The 20,027-nt window shown below is 35.7% G+C and overlaps 1 protein-coding gene across 1 annotated transcript in view; it reads left to right on the forward strand.

Annotated features, from left to right (window-relative positions):
• The first annotated feature begins 2,952 nt into the window (after positions 1-2,952).
• The window catches only part of LOC144434885 (xanthine dehydrogenase/oxidase-like), a 28,836-nt gene continuing 11,761 nt past the window's right edge, over positions 2,953-20,027 (forward strand). Inside the window, exons 1-19 of the mRNA XM_078123401.1 lie at positions 2,953-3,080; positions 6,344-6,401; positions 7,159-7,255; positions 8,239-8,344; positions 10,222-10,410; positions 11,292-11,348; positions 11,620-11,700; positions 12,110-12,251; positions 12,649-12,816; positions 13,073-13,149; positions 13,917-14,013; positions 14,332-14,441; positions 17,065-17,258; positions 17,395-17,554; positions 17,968-18,060; positions 18,227-18,344; positions 18,904-18,955; positions 19,459-19,594; positions 19,867-19,986. Of these exons, the coding sequence (XP_077979527.1) occupies positions 3,021-3,080; positions 6,344-6,401; positions 7,159-7,255; positions 8,239-8,344; positions 10,222-10,410; positions 11,292-11,348; positions 11,620-11,700; positions 12,110-12,251; positions 12,649-12,816; positions 13,073-13,149; positions 13,917-14,013; positions 14,332-14,441; positions 17,065-17,258; positions 17,395-17,554; positions 17,968-18,060; positions 18,227-18,344; positions 18,904-18,955; positions 19,459-19,594; positions 19,867-19,986 (2,115 nt within the window). The 5' untranslated portion in view covers positions 2,953-3,020. The remainder of the gene's footprint in view (positions 3,081-6,343; positions 6,402-7,158; positions 7,256-8,238; positions 8,345-10,221; positions 10,411-11,291; positions 11,349-11,619; positions 11,701-12,109; positions 12,252-12,648; positions 12,817-13,072; positions 13,150-13,916; positions 14,014-14,331; positions 14,442-17,064; positions 17,259-17,394; positions 17,555-17,967; positions 18,061-18,226; positions 18,345-18,903; positions 18,956-19,458; positions 19,595-19,866; positions 19,987-20,027) is intronic.

Genomic DNA, 20,027 nt, shown 5'->3' on the forward strand with positions numbered 1-20,027 from the left:
TCTTTCAGCTTTACATAATTATCTCTTTATTGACAAAATAAAGACAACTTGTCCATTCTTCTCTTATCTAATTGAAAAAAACCCTAATCTTATAATTAGCATGGATCAGTTACTGCAAAAATTTGCTTTATGTCTAATCTTCTGGGAAATGATCACACCAGACAAAGTCAATCATGCACACACACACTAGATAAAAGCGAGCTCTCTTTTATACTAGTTAATGCATAAATGAATGTGATAATCTTGCAGAAGATAAGAGATAAAGCAAAGTGTTAATGTAATTGTTCTCTTGCCAGTTGTAAGATTAGGGGTGTTTTAATTTAGATAAAAGATCTGTGGGGGTACAAGCCAAACTTCAGACATTTAAAAATATTATTATTGTGGTTAATATCCAACTTTGGATGAAAATTACAAATAAAGATGTCACCAATCACTTTTGAAATCTAAACAATAGTTTTACAAGAGTAATGTTTTCATTTAGTACCTCATTTTGGTACCTGCATGCCTGCAATAGGCCAAAGATCATCATGGCAGATATGGTTAATGGATAACTGCAATAATTGTAGCTTTTCTTCTGTTTTTAGCTCAACTGAACTGAGATTCAGTAGTGCCCGGTGTCTGTCTGTGTGCGTGCGTGTTTGTAAATTAAAAAACTGCTGGACTGATTGCTGGTCATGTTACTTCTGGTGTCTAGTTAGGAAATTGTTCAAATGAAAATTATTGCATCAGAGATGTGGGTTTTGGGTCAAAAAATGTTATTTTGGTCAAAAAACTTAAACTCCAAAAGTACTATGCAGCTTGGCATGAAATTTGGTGGGAACATTGTCAGCGGTGAGTAAATTAAGATTTGTTCATGACATGATGATTTCCTCAGTAATATGCAAATTAGGGCTAAAAATGTGTCTTTTGGTCAAAAACCTATAATTCCAAAACTACTCAGCAGATTGGGCCGAAATTTAACAGGGATGCATCTGTTGGTGTATAGATGAAGAAATATTAAGCATATAATGATCTCATCAGTAATATGCAAATTAGGTGTCAACATGTGAATTTGGTCAAAAATATTTATCTCAAAAAGTACTTGGTCAATGAGGCTGAAACTTGGTCGCAAGATGTTTCTAGAAGTGTTATTCTGCAGATTTTCTTCAAAATATTTTGACACAATTGACCCTAGCAACCATGACCAAATGGCAGTATATTATGGTCAAATGCGAGTGGCAAAGTGAGTAAAGGCAAGTGAGTAAACATTCAAAAAATGTATGCGTATATCCATAGCAACCATGGCCAAGCCCATAGCAACAGCAAAATAATCACGTATATTGTAAAGATAACAGGAATAGAAAGACAAATGAATAAACATTCAAAAAAATATGCAAATGTGCTAAGCAACAAGACCACGCCCATAGCAACAACCACAAAATCACATATTGCGAAGATAAGGGGGATTAATAGACAATTGAATAAACATTCCAAAAATATATGTAAATTTGCCTAGCAACAGCCAAATAATCATGTGTATTGCGAAGATAACGATTAATAAACAAATGAATAAACATTTTTAAATGTATGCAAATATGCCTAGCAACAAGACCACGCCCATAGCAACAGCCAAATGATCACGTATATTGCAAAGATAATATCAGGAATTCATGCACAAGTGAACAAAAACATTCAAAAATGTATGCAAATATATCTAACAACATGACCACGCCCATAGCAACAGCCAAATGATCGTGTATATTGTTCATGACAGGATGATACCACTTGTGATATGCAACTTGTGTTAGGCTGTCTGCATAATAAGGGATACAGTGTGTGTTAGGCTCTCTGCATAATAAGGGATACAGTGTGTGTTAGGCTCTCTGCATAATAAGGGATACAGTGTGTGTTAGGCTCTCTGCATAATAAGGGTTACAGTGTGCGTTAGGCTCTCTGCATAATAAGGGTTACAGTGTGCGTTTATAGGCTCTCTGCATAATAAGGGTTACAGTGTGTGTCAGGCTCTCTGCATAATAAGGGTTACAGTGTGTGTTAGGCTCTCTGCATAGTAAGGGTTACAGTGTGTGTTAGGCTCTCTGCATAATAAGGGTTACAGTGTGTGTTAGGCTGTCTGCATATTAAGGGTTACACTGTGTGTTAGGCTCTCTGCATGATAAGGGTTACAGTGCTGTTAAGACGTCATGAATGTATTCTACATTCCAACACCATTTTGGTGATATCGAAGGTGGCTGCTGAGATACTCAAGCAATCTTGTCACCAAAGTTTACCTCCTCTGTTGTTTATCCATTTATGTGATAGATCCAAAGTACTAATATATTGTCACACCATGATGTTATTAAGACACTTGTAACCCGATATGTGCATGTTATGTTAGAGAATGTAATAAATTACGATTATTACTGACAAGTTTGGATGATAATTAGTGAAATAGATAGAGATGTATGGTTAAAGGCTACTCGCCCATCAGCCACTATTTGCCACTAGTAGCTTTACCACACGGAACTCAGGCTCAGTTAGTTTTGTTTGTTTTCGGAAACAATCAGTACAGTGATCCCATCAGTGATATACAAATTAGGTCTAACAATCAATTTTGGTCAAAAACATATCATGAAACTGTATGGTCAGTGGGGTTGAAAGTGGGTGGGGAAGTTTCTGTTTTTTTTTTAATATTCTGCAGTTATTGTTGAAAACATTTTGACACAATTAGTCCTAGCAACCATGACCACTCCCTTGGCAGTGATGCATATTACAAACATAACAAGGGATGGGTGAATAAATATTCAAAATAATGTATGCAAATATGCCTAGCATCAGGAATCGCGCCCATATCAACAGCTAAATGATGGTTTATATTGCAAGAGATTTCAAAAATGTATGCAACTATGCCTAGCTACCACACCCCATAGCAACAGCCACCTACAGTGCTACAGCGCCATTGGCAGCATATTTACAATCAGGTGCATCAACAGCACGCAACAATAGGTCGGCTCTTGAAATCACCAATCCAACCCAACTTGACAATGGCTTCAAGCAATGATCAGCATGGTAGTGCGTTGATGTTCTTTATAAACGGAAAGAAGGTATGTTTTGCATACATGATTCTCTCTCAATCATGAATAGTGTATGGAGGTACGTCGGTTAGAACTAGGGGTGGGAACCGAAGGACTTTACCCGGGGACTTTACACCATGGTTTTCTACTTGTGTTTTTGGCTCTCTGCATGATTAGAGTTAAAGTGCAACCTCCCCCACCCAGGGGGGGGGGTACTCGGGTGGGTAATGGGTACATATGTACCCTGGTGGACAAAAATTACAACCACAAACTCTACAAAAATTCAAAAAGTAGGGGTCAAAAGTCTACATTTTAGCAAGAAACCGTCAGGGGTCACATGCTCAATTGTCTGAGTGTTCATGAGTTTTGAACACTTTTGATACACTTTCACGTGACGCGTACATGCTTCAGTCATCGCTAGTTTATTGGCTGCCCGGGGGCCGGGGGGGGGGGTGAGGGGCGCCTATATCCGATAAGAATGACTGAAAACAACCCGTGGAAACAACCTTGTTCAAAATATGGGGTCAAAAGTGGTACGTGCATTCAAAGATGTGGGTCAAACCTCTACATAATGCTTTAAAAATTCAGACGCAAAAGTACACGAGTCGCAAAAAAAGGGGTGGGTCAAAATCGCAATGCATACGGATATATACCCTTTCTGGGAGTGCAGCCAAGCCGTCATGAATGTATTCTACATTCCAACACCATTTTGGTGATACGATATTTAAGGTGGCTGCTGAGATACTCAAGCAACATTGTCACTAAATTTTATACCTTCAATATTGTTTATCCATTTATGTGATAGATCTGAACTACTAATACATCACATCTATTGCACACCTGATGCTATTAAGACACTTAATGTAACCCGATATGTGCATGATATGTTTCAGAATGTAATAAATTACGAATATTAATGACAAGTTTGGACGATAATTAGTGAAATAGATAGATACGTATGGTAAAGGCTACTAGCCCATCAGCCACTATTTACTACTTAGTAGCTTTACCACAGGGAACTCAGACTCAGTTATTTTTTGTTTTCGAAATCAGTGATCCCATTTACAATCAGGTGCATCAACAGAACGCAGCAATAGGTCACCTCTTGAAATCATCAATCAAACCCAACCTGACAAATGCAAACCCATTTATAGCAAACCCAAACAACTGTTTCAAAAAGCCTGAATCACAATTTTCATGTTTTCCATAACCCCATACTAAGGATTGGAATGACACAAGCTTCGAACAATTTACTGAACGTTTCAAAGCCAATGTTCTTCAAGACTTTAAACTTTGGGCATAAGACATCCAATGCTCTGCTGGGTGCTTGCGCTTGGAATTCAGAGGCAATGAAAAAATCCATAAACTCATAAAACAACTCTCAGGTATTTGTAATTCTCAACGTAGTCCAGGTCATGTCACCCAATGTGAAAATGAAAATTGCTTCTAGAGCAATGCCTACTCCTAAAATGTACAACTTTGGACTTATTACAATTGACTAAAAGCCTCCATTAATTTTAAACACCAACTGTTAAGATGATCAAGCATGGCTTGCAAATCTGCTTCATTATCGGCAATTATGACAATATCATGAGCATATAAAAGTAAGGCAACATTATAACCATCTATGACAATTCCTTTAAGAAGGGATTTCAATTCAGCTGCTAAATCATTAATGAACAATGCAAATAAGGTCGGAGATAGATTATCTCCCTGCCTAACTCCAGTATTAGTTGTAAACCAGTTTGTCTATGCATCATTTACTTTAACGCAGGTAGATGTGTCTGTATACATTGCCTCAATGCTTCTATACATTTTACCATCAATACCTGAAACCAACAATTTGTACAAAAGAGCCCGTCTATCTACAAAGTCAAATGCTTTCTTTAAATGGATAAATGTGGCAAAGGTAGAAAGGCCGTTCGACAGACGATTTCTGACAATGGAGGCAAGTGTAAAAATATTATCTTCACAAGATCTACGTCGACGAAAGCCATTGTCTGCTCATCTACAAGAACATTCTCCTGTTCAAAGAAATTCACTACCTTAGTATTAAGTAACGCGCTGTACAGCTTCACTGATTGTAAGCTTATCCCCCTGTAATTCAAGGGGAGGTGAGATGATCGGTTGCATTTTCAGGCAGGGGAACGATGATTGCCTTCCTCCAAACAGAAGGAATCTTACCAGAGTCAAAACAGATTTGAAAGAGATGTTGCAGTACTGTAACTGAAGTCTCATTTTGTAGGACGATTTTCCTTTCCTGGACCTAAAAACAACTTTACGGATTTCCTCTAAACTAAAATTCCCATTCAGAAGGATCATCCATAGTTCTCCCAGAATTCTCTTATGTCCTAACATTCGTTCGTAGAATACGTGATCAAAATTTACAGAATCAATTTCTTGGTACAACGAAGAGACATGGTTAAACCACACATTTATAATAATCATGACGGTCATTTGTGACCTCACCATTTTCATCGTAAACTTCATTCGGAATGCTATTCACCCGACAAGGACCGAGTTTGTTTATATAATCCCAAAATCGAGAATGATAATAACCGATTCCTAAGTTGGCCACCCATATAGGCTGAGGCTGAGGGAGACCTGTGAGTCTACTTAGATCCTTAGGTTAGGGTAAAAAGAAGAGTTGGCTTCTCACCACTGCCTCGAGGAAAGAAGGTACACATCAGGATAAATTCATGTTATGTACACGTTAGCTCAGCTGGTTAGATAGTCTTGCTGCTAGACGTTCAGGCTTTCTTTCGATACTGTAAGCGAACAAAGTTCTCAGTGAGGGCTGGCCCGAACATTTGCTAGACCTTGGATGTTCCATCCTCGATAGCGATGTTCGGTCAGGTGTCGTATTGTATCGGAAAAACATCCGAGGTCTAGCAGATAGACTACTGGTTAGAGCACTCTGACTAGTGTTTAGGGGACGTGGGTTCAATTCCTACACATGTCACTTTTCTTTCCTCATTTATAACAAATTTCAAATTACTTTTATGGTGAGTGTCTTTCGTTTGTCTTCGTTCTGCTGAAGAAAATATCCAAAATGAGGAGACGTAATGAGAAAGTCTCATATCACAAATATCCCTGGCAAAATGAATTAAAATGTGGTAGAATTATATATTCGTCCTGGACAAACTTAATGTATAAGTATAGGACAATGTTACTAAGCGCAATCAAGGAACAGGAACCACAGGAAAATAAATCTCATATTATGTTGAAGCAAACAGCTTGCATTTGATATAACATTTACCGATCTGACTAGAAACACTTTATTTGTTTTTCAGATAACGGATCATAATGTTGATCCTGAAATGACTTTATTGTCCTACCTCAGAAGGAAATGTATCCCTATTGACAAACTGGTAAAACTATGTAACCACGCAACTTTATTACACAACTATAAATTCAGCTGGTACAGTATGGTAAAAACAACAACAATAAGAATGCTATAACAACAAATTGACTGTTGAAACAGTGACAATTTATATCTTATAATAATGTATAATGTAGAATTACTGTCATCTCTGGTATGTTTTCTTTTGTTTTTTGTTGGCAACCACTTGTTTGATTTTCATTATACTTTCATAAAAGATATAAAGTCATAAAGTCCTTATTTCTTTAATCTTAAATTAGTGTAATTTTACATTTGAAATGCTACACAGAAAATTCATCTGCCTTAATCTAAAACTGTAACTCAGTGATATAGTGTGATTTTCAAAATTGTAATCACTATTACAGGAATACTCTCAAGATGAAGCATTGATCCTTATTCCAAGAATAGTTGCATAATGAAGATTCAACAACATTTTGAAGTACAGAAGGATATAGAGGAAAAACAAAGTTGTCTTGGTGTGTTCACTCATCATGAAAATGAAAACAATGTTGCCTTGGTGTTTCACTCGTGACATGAACACAATTTATGTTGTCTTGGTGTTTTACTCATGTCACACGAAAACAAAGTTGTCTTTGTGTTCCACTCGCAACATGAAAAAGTGTTCAACTATGAATATTGATGATTATGTGTCTTAATACAATTAAATAGAGCTGTGTGTAAAAAAAATTCATACAAAGTATTAAAACTTAACTTCGGTAAATTCAGTACATCTAACCGGTAGTAAGCTAGGCTGTGGTGAAGGAGGATGTGGAGCTTGTACTGTGATGTTATCAAGATTTGACCATCAAGTCAAGAAGATATTGTATCCTTTGTATATATCAAAGTAATGTGTAACATTTTGCATGCTTCAAATACAGTAAATGGTAAATGTGAATATTTTGGTGAATGAGAATGAGAATCAGAATCAGAATTACTTTATTCATCCCACTAGGGGAAATAAAAACGACAGTTCTTGACAAAGATATAAAAGCATACAAAAGATAGCGTTACATATATTACACAGCATACTATAAACAACAAAAAGAACGACAATGGTTGCTGTTAACAACTGAGCTAGCGGATGGTACGAAAGACAATTGGTTTTAGCTACTGGAGCACGGTATCTACCACTCCTTTAAATACGACAGTCGTAGAATTCTGCATGTAGTGGAAGGGTCTTTCAGAAGACTGTGAGCCTTTGACATTATGCGTTTGTTATAGATAGAATCTACATTTTCACTTTGTTTACCGATAATTTGGCTACCCTTTTTTATAATCTTGTTTATTCTTCCCATCCTTTGTCGGGACAGGTTACCTCCCCAACAAACAATACCAAAGGTGAGAGCACTGCAAACAACTGCATTAAAAACACCCCTAAAAGATCGTGACTAACACCAAATGATCTTAGTTTCCTTAGGCAGTACAGACGAGTGTTAGCTTTCTTAATAATGGAGTTGGTATTCTCAACCCATTTTAGTTTACTGTCAAGTTTGATGCCCAAGTATTTATATTCGTTCACTCTGTCTACTATTGAGTCTTTGATATGGCCAGGAGCCGGGGCACACTGAACTTTCCTAATAGATAGCTGTATAGATTTGTGTCCTATAGATTTGAATTTTCAAAGATAAGTAATGGTTTGTAATAGGTTTAGGTTGGTAAACAAAGTGAAGTTTCTTTTTAGGATTTTCTACTAATGTTCTAATGGTGCATGTTCTTCCTTTTCAAATTTATTTACGAAACAAAAAATTGAGGTATTGATATTATCGGTAGTTAGAAACTAGTTATTTTCTCCTATACCTTACAAAGACATTATGCAGTGAATGCTTGTTATACCCCTGTATGTGCTGTACATGGAATGGCTGTCACCACAGTGGAAGGTGTTGGTTCATCAAATAAATTACATCCTATTCAGGTATGGTTTTCATCTCTCTATATGTGATTATTTATTTAAAGCTGCACTAGACTTGTAGTGTAATACCATAAATTATGACTAGTTCTATTCATTATACACATACATGTGGTGATTATATTATGCACTGATATCGTTATCTCTAGCTATTCAGGTACGGTTTTCATCTCTCTATATGTGATTATTTATTAAAGCTACACTAGACTTGTAGTATAATACCAGTCTGTTAGGACAGGCTGATAACCTCTGACTGATGGCGACATGACAGTCTGTTAAAACAGGCTGATAACCTCTGACTGATGACGACATGACAGTCTGTTAGGACAGGCTGATAACTGATGACGACATGACAGTCTGTTAGGACAGGCTGATAACCTCTGACTGATGACGACATGACAGTCTGTTAGGACAGGCTGATAACTGATGACGACATGACAGTCTGTTAGGACAGGCTGATAACCTCTGACTGATGACGACATGACAGTCTGTCATGGGGGGGGGGGGGGGAGCCGGTGGGTTACAGGTCGTTTCGCCCCATAACCAGTTCGCCCCATTGCCAGTTCGCACCTACTTAGTCGTTTCGCCCCAGCGGTTTGGTCGTTTCGCCCCATGTGGTAAACAATGGTTATGGGTTAGAATACGCAGTTTTGAGACAGTGCTTTCCCACGATCGAAACATTACGGCCACATTCGTAAAACAAATTACGGTATTTTTTCAGTTTACTACGTAGTATCTCCTGTTACTAAACCGAGTAATGATGAAAACCACTGACACGTGCCGTGTTTATAGGTCAACTTGAAGTTGAAGTAGAACCTTAGTCCATGAGTACGGACGATCATTCCGACTTTTTTGCAATTTTCATTACATGTACATGTAACTTGTCTTTTAATTTCATGATGTCGCCCTATTCTGAAGCAAGTTTGCTTGACGTTTTACCGCGATCTGGTCGATTGATACAGTCTGTAAAAAGCAACAACTACACAGGGTTGGACATTTTGTAAAATAAAGTTTAAGTCGGGTTTCCTCCTGCTTCTTCAACACTAGGGCGCTGCTCTTGGAGCGATCATTCAACAATTTCCCGAATTTATTTGGAGCAATAAGGATTATTATCATTAAAGCCAATTTGTAGGCTATTCAGACCTTTTCAACCTCCAAGTTGTATGAGACAGTACCATCAACTATCAGAAACTGTTCTTTATAACTTACATAGGGTAGAAATATGTTCTTAAAAAGGTAAATAGCATGATTATAGTAAAAGTCAGTACATCTATTGGTAGTATCATTGATAGGGGAGATTTGGAGTTTTAAGGCAATTTTTAGTTTATCTTGACAAACATTTCATGTCTTTAAAAGAAAATATCATCACAAGTTAGCATAGGGTTAAAATATTTAAGAAACGTTTAATACCATTATGAGAGTACAAAGGTTGGTGCATCTGATTGTTGGTTAATTGCATGATTGACCTCTTGGGATGAGTGAGTCCTAGGGGTTTACCCCTGGGAAAGAAACGGGGACAAGAACAAATATATACATGTACCACAGTTAGACAAGGTGCCATAGTAGAAAAGTATTTTTTAATCCATCACAATCCCAAACACAATGACCTGCTATCTACAATTATCAAAATAACATGACCCCACCATACTGCCAATTTCAAAAACATGGTGACCAATCCACGGTCCCCCCCCCCCCCCCACCGGCCGAAGAAACTGACCGGTCCATTAGGGTATACCCTTTTTACATAGGTCATAATTTGCTCCTCAGTCTATTTATTGTGTCCATACAGAATCATGAAACAATATATATTACACAGTAAAATTGAGTTTAGTGTTAAAATTCAGGACACTTTGTAACTTTAATTTTTTTTGCTCATAAAACAGGAACGTCTTGCAAAGGCTCATGGTTTACAATGTGGGTTTTGTACACCTGGGATTGTGATGTCAATGTATGCATTGCTACGGAACAATCCTCAACCAACAAGTCAGGGAATTGAAGATGCTTTGGTAGGAAATCTTTGTCGTTGTACAGGATATCGACCGATACTTGAAGGACTGAACACTTTTACTGAGGTAAACATGTCATCTGATGGTATTATGACAGCCATAGTTATATACACTTTACTCTATGATAGCTATACAGCTGTGAATACTGAATCATGTGAAAATGTCTCTTTTCCAAAATCTAATTTACAGGTGCAGCCAATGAGTCATTTTCTGAAATAATTACAGAAAGTTAAAACATGGTTAATAAACACGTTTTACATAATTTTACGTTTGATTCAAGATTGGAGGGGAAAGTGAAAGCTGTTCGTATCTGCCCTTCCACTGCGATATTACACGACCTGTCCTCTCGCCAGATTTGCCTGCCCACTGTCCGCTCCCCGCAATTTTTGCCAATGTTTCATCTCTCTCCACTACTCTTTTCCAGACATATGGCCTCTGTGCACTATTCGTTGAAGCCCTAATCTTAAATGTACTCAGGATGGTATTTGATATACTAACAACAAAACAGTTTCTCCTTCTAATAAAAAATATCGAAATCTGCCCGGTTTGCCCACTGCCTTCGCCTTTCCCCTATATCTTACAGATGAAATATGTGTTGCCCGCTGAAACACCGGGCCATTTTTCCCCTCCCTCTGAACAGCTTTTTGCACGAACAGCTTCGTTGGCTACACCTGAATTTAACTGTTATATAAACCAAAGGAGTAGTCATATGAATGGTTATAATTGTGAAAACCAGTACTAGTCAACACACTACACATCGCAATAATTTCCGAATTTAAAAAGAAAATGAATGTTGTTATTTGTATGGAATCATTTGATGTTGTTGGTCCTTGTTCAGAATTGAAACTTGTTCACATTTGCCAATCTGAAAGGAAAATGTATGTTCTACCAATTCGTAATCCTATTAGTATTGATATTTAAACTGTTATTTCCTCCTCTTATTTCAGAATGGTTGCTGTGGAAACCCATCTGCTTGTTGTAAGAAATTAGAAGGTGATGAAGATGTGAGTATTTGTGAAATATTAATACTAAATATCGTCGACAGTATTCAAATGTTAAGCTATTTGTGGAATGTTTTCAGTCATATAGAAACAAGATTTCGACGCTGGTATATTCAATAGAAATCTAAAATTTGTCTTATCATTTCTTGCATGATCTGTATCCAAAATTACTAATTTAAAGTTAAACATGCATACTCATTGTTAATACACCTTTACATGAATAACATTGTCATGACATTATTTGTATATTTTATACCATTGTTCTTCTTTGTAGATGATATGTGGTCTTTTCACACCCAGTGACTTCGCTCCTTACGACCCATCACAGGAACCTATCTTTCCACCAGAATTACAGGTAAGCTTGTTGTATTACATTATATGCCATACTCTTCGTAAAGATAGTGTAGAAATAGGATATATTTTTAAACTGACATTAAAGCTGTGCGGTAAATATTTTGTTGTGAGATCTCCCCAAAGAGGAATATTATTACAAAACAGTCCCAAATATTTTCATAACATTGTAAAAGTTTCATGTGTTTGAATTATACAATAACAATTATTGACTGTTTATATATGTTTACATCGAGATAATATGGTAACCCTATTTACCAAATAAGAGTGAATATTAACTAAGTATAAAGTTTTGGTTAACTCAGTATAGACTTTATGTGTAGAAAATACTCCCAAATACATGGAAATTAATAAAAAACAAAAACAATAGTTATCAAAGAAATCTCCTTCATTATCAACTCTGCTTTTTATAGTTGAGTGACGAGTTGAACTCTACCACTGTACGATTCATTGGTAAATCTATGACATGGATCCGACCAATCACATTGACTGAATTACTGAGATTGAAATTAGAGATCCCTGATGCTAAACTGGTGGTAGGAAATGCTGAACTCAGTAAGTTGATATACCATTCTGAACTACGAACTCCTAAGTCAAATTGACTGGTAATTGGTCATTTACAACCAAATGCATTCTCGCAAACCAGAGTTATTATTTCCAGCACTACATTTCGAAATAAATGTGGGAGGCTCGTTAAGAACGTTGCCGTAAAACAGGCCATGGTTCGCGACGATGAACCAACGTTTCAACTCACTAAGATGAATGGTCACGTGGTTTTTCTTGACCAATTAGCATGAACCTAATTTTATAACCTTCGTGTAGTAATTATATTATATCATGTATTATCATCCTGTACTATTGTATTTATTCTACTTCCATGACGTCATTGTAATCATTTGTCAATGACAATTTCAGGACCTAACCCAGTGATGATCTTTGGTTTATTTTTCAGAATTTGAACTAATGGGAAAGCAATCAGGACATCAAACTTTGATATCACCAACTTACATACCAGAGTTAAACCATGTAGAAGTCAGTAATGATAGCATGACATTTGGTTCTTCAGTAACACTGACCTGTATGGGTGAAGCATTAAAGAAACGAGTGGAAGAAATACCACGTACGAAAATATAGCTTTTGTTGAAATGCTTTTAATAGCTTGTAGAATCATATGAATATGTGTATTTGAATATATATATCAGTATTTTAAAAAGAAATACAAACCATATAGAACTAATTAAATTATATAACATACATTAATTTCATGACATAAATTATCATTCTGCATATGTGGTGAAAATTTAAAACATATTTTGAAAATGCTGTCAAAAATAAGCTAATTAGATTAAATATATTTTTTTGTTCTTGATGTTTAGGTGTTAATGGACAGGTTTACACTGCTTTACTGGAAATGTTTGATATGTTTGGTGACGTACAACTAAGAAACGTATCTGTAAGTTTACAATTCTTTTCTCTGAAGAAAGTGTTTCTTTCTTTCTTTTCAGACCAGCCTTAATTCTTTGCCATATATCTATAAATACTATCATATATGTTTATTTTGAGTATGCAATTATTTATAAGCCATTTCCAGTGTCCTTAAAGGGATGATCACACAGTGTCACACGAGTTCAATAATCATTCGTGGGGGGGGGGGGGGGGGGTCTGGCGTCAATGCAATTATTGAACTTCATTTTTGCTCTTCTAACCAATTTTCGACGGAAAACTTTCACCCCAATGCTTTCACTCCTAACATCTTGTATTTACTACTGAGATGTTGATAGTTGATAAAAATTTACCTGTAATGTGAGAAATGGTGCTCACCAGGGTTTTGGTAGTATTTTAATGTGTGTACAATCATGGTTTTACATTACATCGATCGTAGGGGTGCGACATAATATGTAAACATTGTTTGATGTCACACTTGTGAACATTCGTGGGGGGGGGGGGGAGTTAAGCGTAATCGAGCGATCGATGTTGGTTTGTTGAGCTTGTGCAACATTGTGCGATTGTCCCCAAGATAGGATCCCTTTATCTTAATCCCTTTCTTCTCAGCTGCTAGACCATGTTCCACTGTCGTAAATTTATATTTGTCAATTTTATAATATGTACTTTTGTGGTTCCGGCTTTTAAACTGTATACCTTCTTTTCCAAACAATGCTTGCTTGAATTTATTAAATGTTGGGCATATTCTTGTTGTTTTACCTCTACCGTATACACCAGGGCATTGGTAGCCACATAATGACAGCCAGTCCACTCTCTGATCTCATTCCACTATTGATGGCTGCTGGTGCCACTGTCAATGCTGTCTCTCATCAAGGTATTATGGAGAATTTAATTGAAATCAGAATATTTAAAAACTAAGAACCATTTGTACATGCTGTGTATTGTACATTAAAAAGTCACAGATGAACATCTGGATATGACTTCAGTATACATTTGTATTACCATGTTAGTTATTTCAGCTGTTCAAATGTGCTGATAAGTCTTTCTTCCTGTACAGAATATTCAAATTAACGATAACATTTGGCATTACTGTCTTTAATGAAATTACGAAATCTTTTCAAGAAATTTTTTTAATGGTAATGATAAAATACGGTAATCTCAGGCTAGGAATTTACCAATTGTAACCCTTTAGGAGGAAGTCGTTCTGTTGCCCTGGATACCAAATTCATTACCGGATACAGAAAAACTTGTTTAAAACCAGATGAAGTACTGGTTAGTTTGACTATTCCATCGTCAAGGGAGGTAAGTTGTATCATTGTGGTTTATTCATAAATACAGCTAATTACAGTTTTAAAGTTGTTTGTTTGTTTGTTAGTTAGTTAGTTGGTGTCATGATGAGATCAGCAAACTCGTGTCCTATTAATGAGTAGTGAAAGGATAACCAAAATTAGTTTTTCATAAAACGGAGAAATTTCTTAATTTGAAGTGTTCAAGTAGTTTCCAAATATTAATTTACACATTATAAAACCTGGTGCAATGTAGTAAAGTAATAATGACATTTAATAAACTCTGAGTGAAATTTTTCAGGTGAAAATTCTTAGGATTATCGTATTGTTACAAATTATACAACACAAAATCAGACAATGTTTAACAGTATTGCAACAATTACCATACGAAATCAGACAATGTATTGTCTAGGCGTATCTTTATCTTTGTATAAGGAAGCATACTGTTAATTTCTACTGCTTAATAATCATGTTTACAAGTACAGAATTTGAACCTTCATAACTATTGCAACTATTTTGGGGTTGAGTTTTTTAAAGAATATTGAACAATTTTCTTGGCATTTCATTTTTACATCGATTCTTTCCTTTTGTCACGTCGTTTTCGGCCATCAGCCACTACAGGTTTTGTGAACCAGCACCTGCTGGTTCACAAAAGGAGTAATAAAAACGATAGATATTGACGAAAAAGGCAGTTGCAAGCCTCGTCGCATGCGACGAATTGCTTCATGAGTTGCATGGTGTATTAACTGGGCTAATGTTTCGTCGTCTCGTGTCGAGCGAGATCTCTTGCATGGCATGTAGCATTTTTTGTAGCGACTGTGACGTGACCCGCGTCGTTTACATATTCATTCGTCGCAACTACGAAATAATTATTGAGTATGAATTACACGAACAATGCCAGTGATTACTGCCATTTTACATAACTTTCATGAAAAATGACTCCAACATTTCATAAGGTGCCAGAAATTAAAAATCTGTTACGTTTTATATGAAAAATCGTCAACGATTAAGTCACGCTTTTTGTAAATGTGCGGCCCCTGAGACACTTCCATTTTTTTTGAGAGTCCGCCTCAATAACAAGGTTGCAATTTGAAACCGTAAAAAATCACACGACTTTGTACACGCTATATATCTTTTCAATTCGGGAATTGACTAGGGAAAGTGGAAGCTAAACTGTAATTTTATGAGAGACACGTTAATGCCACAAATATGCAGTATCACAAGGATCTGGTAAAATATCATTGAAAACGTTTAATTTGTACAAACGATAACATGATTCCTCTCGTTACTGGAATGTTTATTTTTATATAGAAAAAAACCCGCGCCATGGAGACTCAATGACGTGTTTCGATTTGACAGTTTGAATTGGTACAAATTGTTGATACATGCCACATAGATGACATGGGCGAAACGTAGTTATGATTCCGCCCCTGATTGGATGATACATTTATTTGTCAATATGTCGTAAATAGTGACGGCTCCCTAATATACATGTATATATAATATAACGTACAGATAATGTTTTGAATTTGATCAGGGTGGTTCTAAATTGCGAACACATGAGTCACATTTTTGTCGAAATGACTTGATATTCACAATCTGTGGACCATATATAGGTCTGTCTGAAGTAGAATTGATTAGGAAATGTCATTTATCGTCATAGAATTCACTTGCACCATTCTTCATTTATGTGGGTTTTTTCATTTTTTTGTATATGATACTGATCAGCCAAGCGAGATCGCTAACATTTTTAAGATAAGAGATATTATCTCAATCTTAACATCGTCATGCTTCATACATTTTCGAACACAATCTATGACATTATGACATTGACAGACAAAGTTGTTCATTTATGGTGCAATACGTACAGTCCACATAGTTCTACAGGACCGCAAGGGGAACGTATCAGGGTTGTTCATGGATAAATAACTTACAGAAATTACATCTATGTGATATTGATATTGAAATTGCACGTTTATTTTAGTTCACATTATTTTACTTTGAGTGTATGTGGTAGGTGAGGTGGGAGGGGTTTAAATTGTCGAGCAAATATATCAGTACATGCCAAAATTTGCAATACATACATTTACTTTAATGGAATGAAATAAATTATGTTATCAGGATGGTTTTTAAAAAATCATAAATTCATAGAATTGAAATTTGATGAATAAGGTCTGTAAAGGACATTTGAAATTCAAAAATTACACAATATCTCGAACTCGATATTAAGAACGCAATATGTTGCTGTTTTTTGTTGTCATCGTTGTTTTGGGGAATCATTGTCAATGAACCAAATCTATCACAAGTTACTACTGAACAGCCTAAAGTTTCCCTGCTGTCTACATTGCGAAGCACACTTGTTTTTATAATAGAATATTCTCTGTGTATAATTTGGGTTTGTGTATTTTAAAGATGGACTTTCATTTTCGCATTGTGAAGTGCCGCTGAACAATAACATGATTGCGGCACTGTACAAATTCTAACTTTTTAATTATCTTTTATCTATCTTTTCAATATGACATTGTTCTATATTTTATAGTGGCCATTCACTTTTATGACAAAATATTGAAATAATGAGTTACAATTTAGTAAGTCGAATTTCTATAAAATTATAATTTTATTGGAACTATCACTTGCAGAATGAATACTTCAATGGCTACAGGGTTAAAAAGCAAGTCCATCGTCGTGACAAAGCTATTGCCATGGTAAATGCAGGTTGTAGAGTAGAATTGGATGAAAAGTCTGATATTGTGAAAGAGATGACTCTTAGCTTTGGTGGAACAGGACCAAGTGTTGTTATGGCAACACAAATAACTAATAAAACAAAGGGAAGGTAAGTGGAATAGTTGGTGTTTTATCATTTTTGTCATCATGGTAAAAAGGTATGTTATTATATGTGTAGTATTCTATATATTGAAATTTATTTACATTGTAACCATCCCCCTTTCTTTTGTATCAAATTGTATCAGGAAATGGGATGACAATCTATTGAAGGATGTTCTCCAAATGTTAAATGAGGATCTTCCCATATCAGCAGAAGGTGGAATGGTAGAATATAGGAAAGCATTGGTGCAGAGTTACTTCTTTAAGTTCTACACTAGAGTGCTAAGTGAACTGCATGAAAAACAGGTAACATCCTATCAATGAGGAAGTATTTCTGTAGGTTTCCCTTTCAAGCAAACCTTTCTGCTGATGTGTAGATTTGTCATCATCATCTTCTATCTCTTCTGTGGTAAATGTCACTGTTTTTTCACCCACACACACACACACACACATATATATACATAAAATGTAAACTTTATGTATGTTGTTTTTTCTTGTCCTGTTTTTTATTTCTAAAAGATATGGTAATTTGTTGAATCATAGACAAGGGAGAGACATTTTGACAGTCTTTGTGTGGCTGAATTCATAAATAGTAGCAGTTATCAGTGCATAACATGAATTACACCATGCACAAACCAAGTTGAACAAAAAAATATGGAATTTATACCCATTCTAATCTTTGTTGTGAATTAAATGTTCTTTGTATTTTCTGTTGAAAGCCACACACAACAACTACTCCTTTACCAGATTTTCATGAATCTGCACTGTCAACCATACAGAAGGAAGAAACAACAGGAACACAACTGTTTCAGGTATGATTTATCTTCTTATTCGGAATGCTATGGGAATATTACATTTGATGGCTTGTCTTTGTATCTATGTACTGTGCTGTGTATTCATTTTCTTTCAAATAGAGACATGTTTATTTACAGTATCCAGCCTTAGACCAATGTTCATTTTGCTTCTTGCTTCTAATAGGCTATACCAGCTGGTCAATCTGCCAATGACCCAATAGGACGACCTCTTAGGAATGAATCTGGCATTCAGATAGTTAGTGGTGAAGCTGTGTACTGTGATGACATACCACCAATACCAGGTAGATTTTTATAGAACACTGGAATTGATCAGCTAAAATGTGTACAATCAGAACGATCCTTTTATTAATACAGTGCCTGAGAGATAATGCTATTAACAGATACATTAAGGGATACGCAACTTTCTCTGGAAAATAAATCTGTAGCTGTTAATACTAATTCTGTCAACAATTTTGAATAAAATAGATCCAATTCAAATGATTAACAATTTTGAAATCTTGAAGAAAAATGTTCTCTTTCAATTTTCAGACCACCAGTCTATAATAATATGGTTCTGTTTACTAGAAAATACAGGGTGAACAGCCTTGCTCAATCATAGGATCTTGAAAGTTTCTACCAACTGAAAAAATAACTTTTTGATACATGAAATATAAAGAAACTAAAGATTCACATTGTATCTCAATGGGCACAACTCCTAAGACCTACAATTTCATAATTTTGTTATATTCGGAAATAAACGATACACTCCAATTCAAAAGTGGTAGAAATGATATATCACATGTTGCTTTATAGATCATTTTAATTCTTTGATATAAATTTGATATTGTTTCTCCACCACAGGTGAATTATACTTTGCCCTTGTGTTGAGTAGACGTGCACATAGCAAGATCATGTAAGTGTAATTGATATGAATATGTGCTTCTAAGCTTCATATATAAAGTAATACTTTTTACAGCTTTCATAAAAACTGTGTTTGAATATCACTGGCTAAAACAAACTATATATTCCATTCATTGATAGGCCATACATAAAGCAAAAATTTACAAACAGCAAATTTAGGAAAAACACTCATTTGGATGTTTCACCTTATCTGTTCAACTAAATATTTAAAATTTGACTTCTTGGTGCTTTCATCTTTTCTTTCAGTTTTGAAACACATACATTTACCAGAATTTTTTACAAACTTGCTCAACTAATTATATTACTGTCATATTATTTATTTGAAAAATAGAAAATGAAATGAGAATCAGTTGTAACTGTATCTAAGTTACATTTGTGTCCAAGTTATAACAGTAATTGTGTGGGTGTTTTAACTTGACACCACACAGAATTGCAGTGTGAGTAAAGAGAGATTGGATCATTAATATCACCCTATGTTATTGTTCATCTATCTAGTTCAATTGATACATCTGCAGCCACATCATTGGATGGTGTTCACTGCTATGTTGGTATGGCTGATGTTACAGGAAAGAATTTGTTCGCTGGTGAAGATCCTAGTGACAATGATAAAGAAGTATTTGCCTCTGAAAAAGTAAGTCAGTTCACAGCCATGGTTAGTAGTGGTTTGGGATGTTTGGTGATGGGGCACTGTACCAGGCTAGTACTACATTTAACAGCATTTATGTATGTATGTATGTATGTATGTATGTATGTATATACATACGTACGTATGTATGTGTGTGTGTGGGGGGTCCTGTTCACACACTCTATAATAGAATTTCTGAAACACCACAGTATTATAACATTTCAACTTATCTAACGTTTTCCCCGTCGCATTTATAATTTTTCCTATTTGGGTTATAGGTTCTCCATGTGGGTCAGCTTATTGGTGGTATCGTAGCTGAGAGTCCTGAGTTAGCAAGCAAAGCAGCTAAGTTGGTCAAAGTTGTCTATGAAGATCTGGACTATGTACTTACTATAGAGGTATTAATTGTGGTTATCTTACAATACAAATTCTTGCTGGA

The sequence above is a fragment of the Glandiceps talaboti genome, chromosome 5 (assembly GCF_964340395.1).
Source record: "Glandiceps talaboti chromosome 5, keGlaTala1.1, whole genome shotgun sequence".
Classification (NCBI taxonomy): Eukaryota; Metazoa; Hemichordata; class Enteropneusta; family Spengelidae; genus Glandiceps; species Glandiceps talaboti.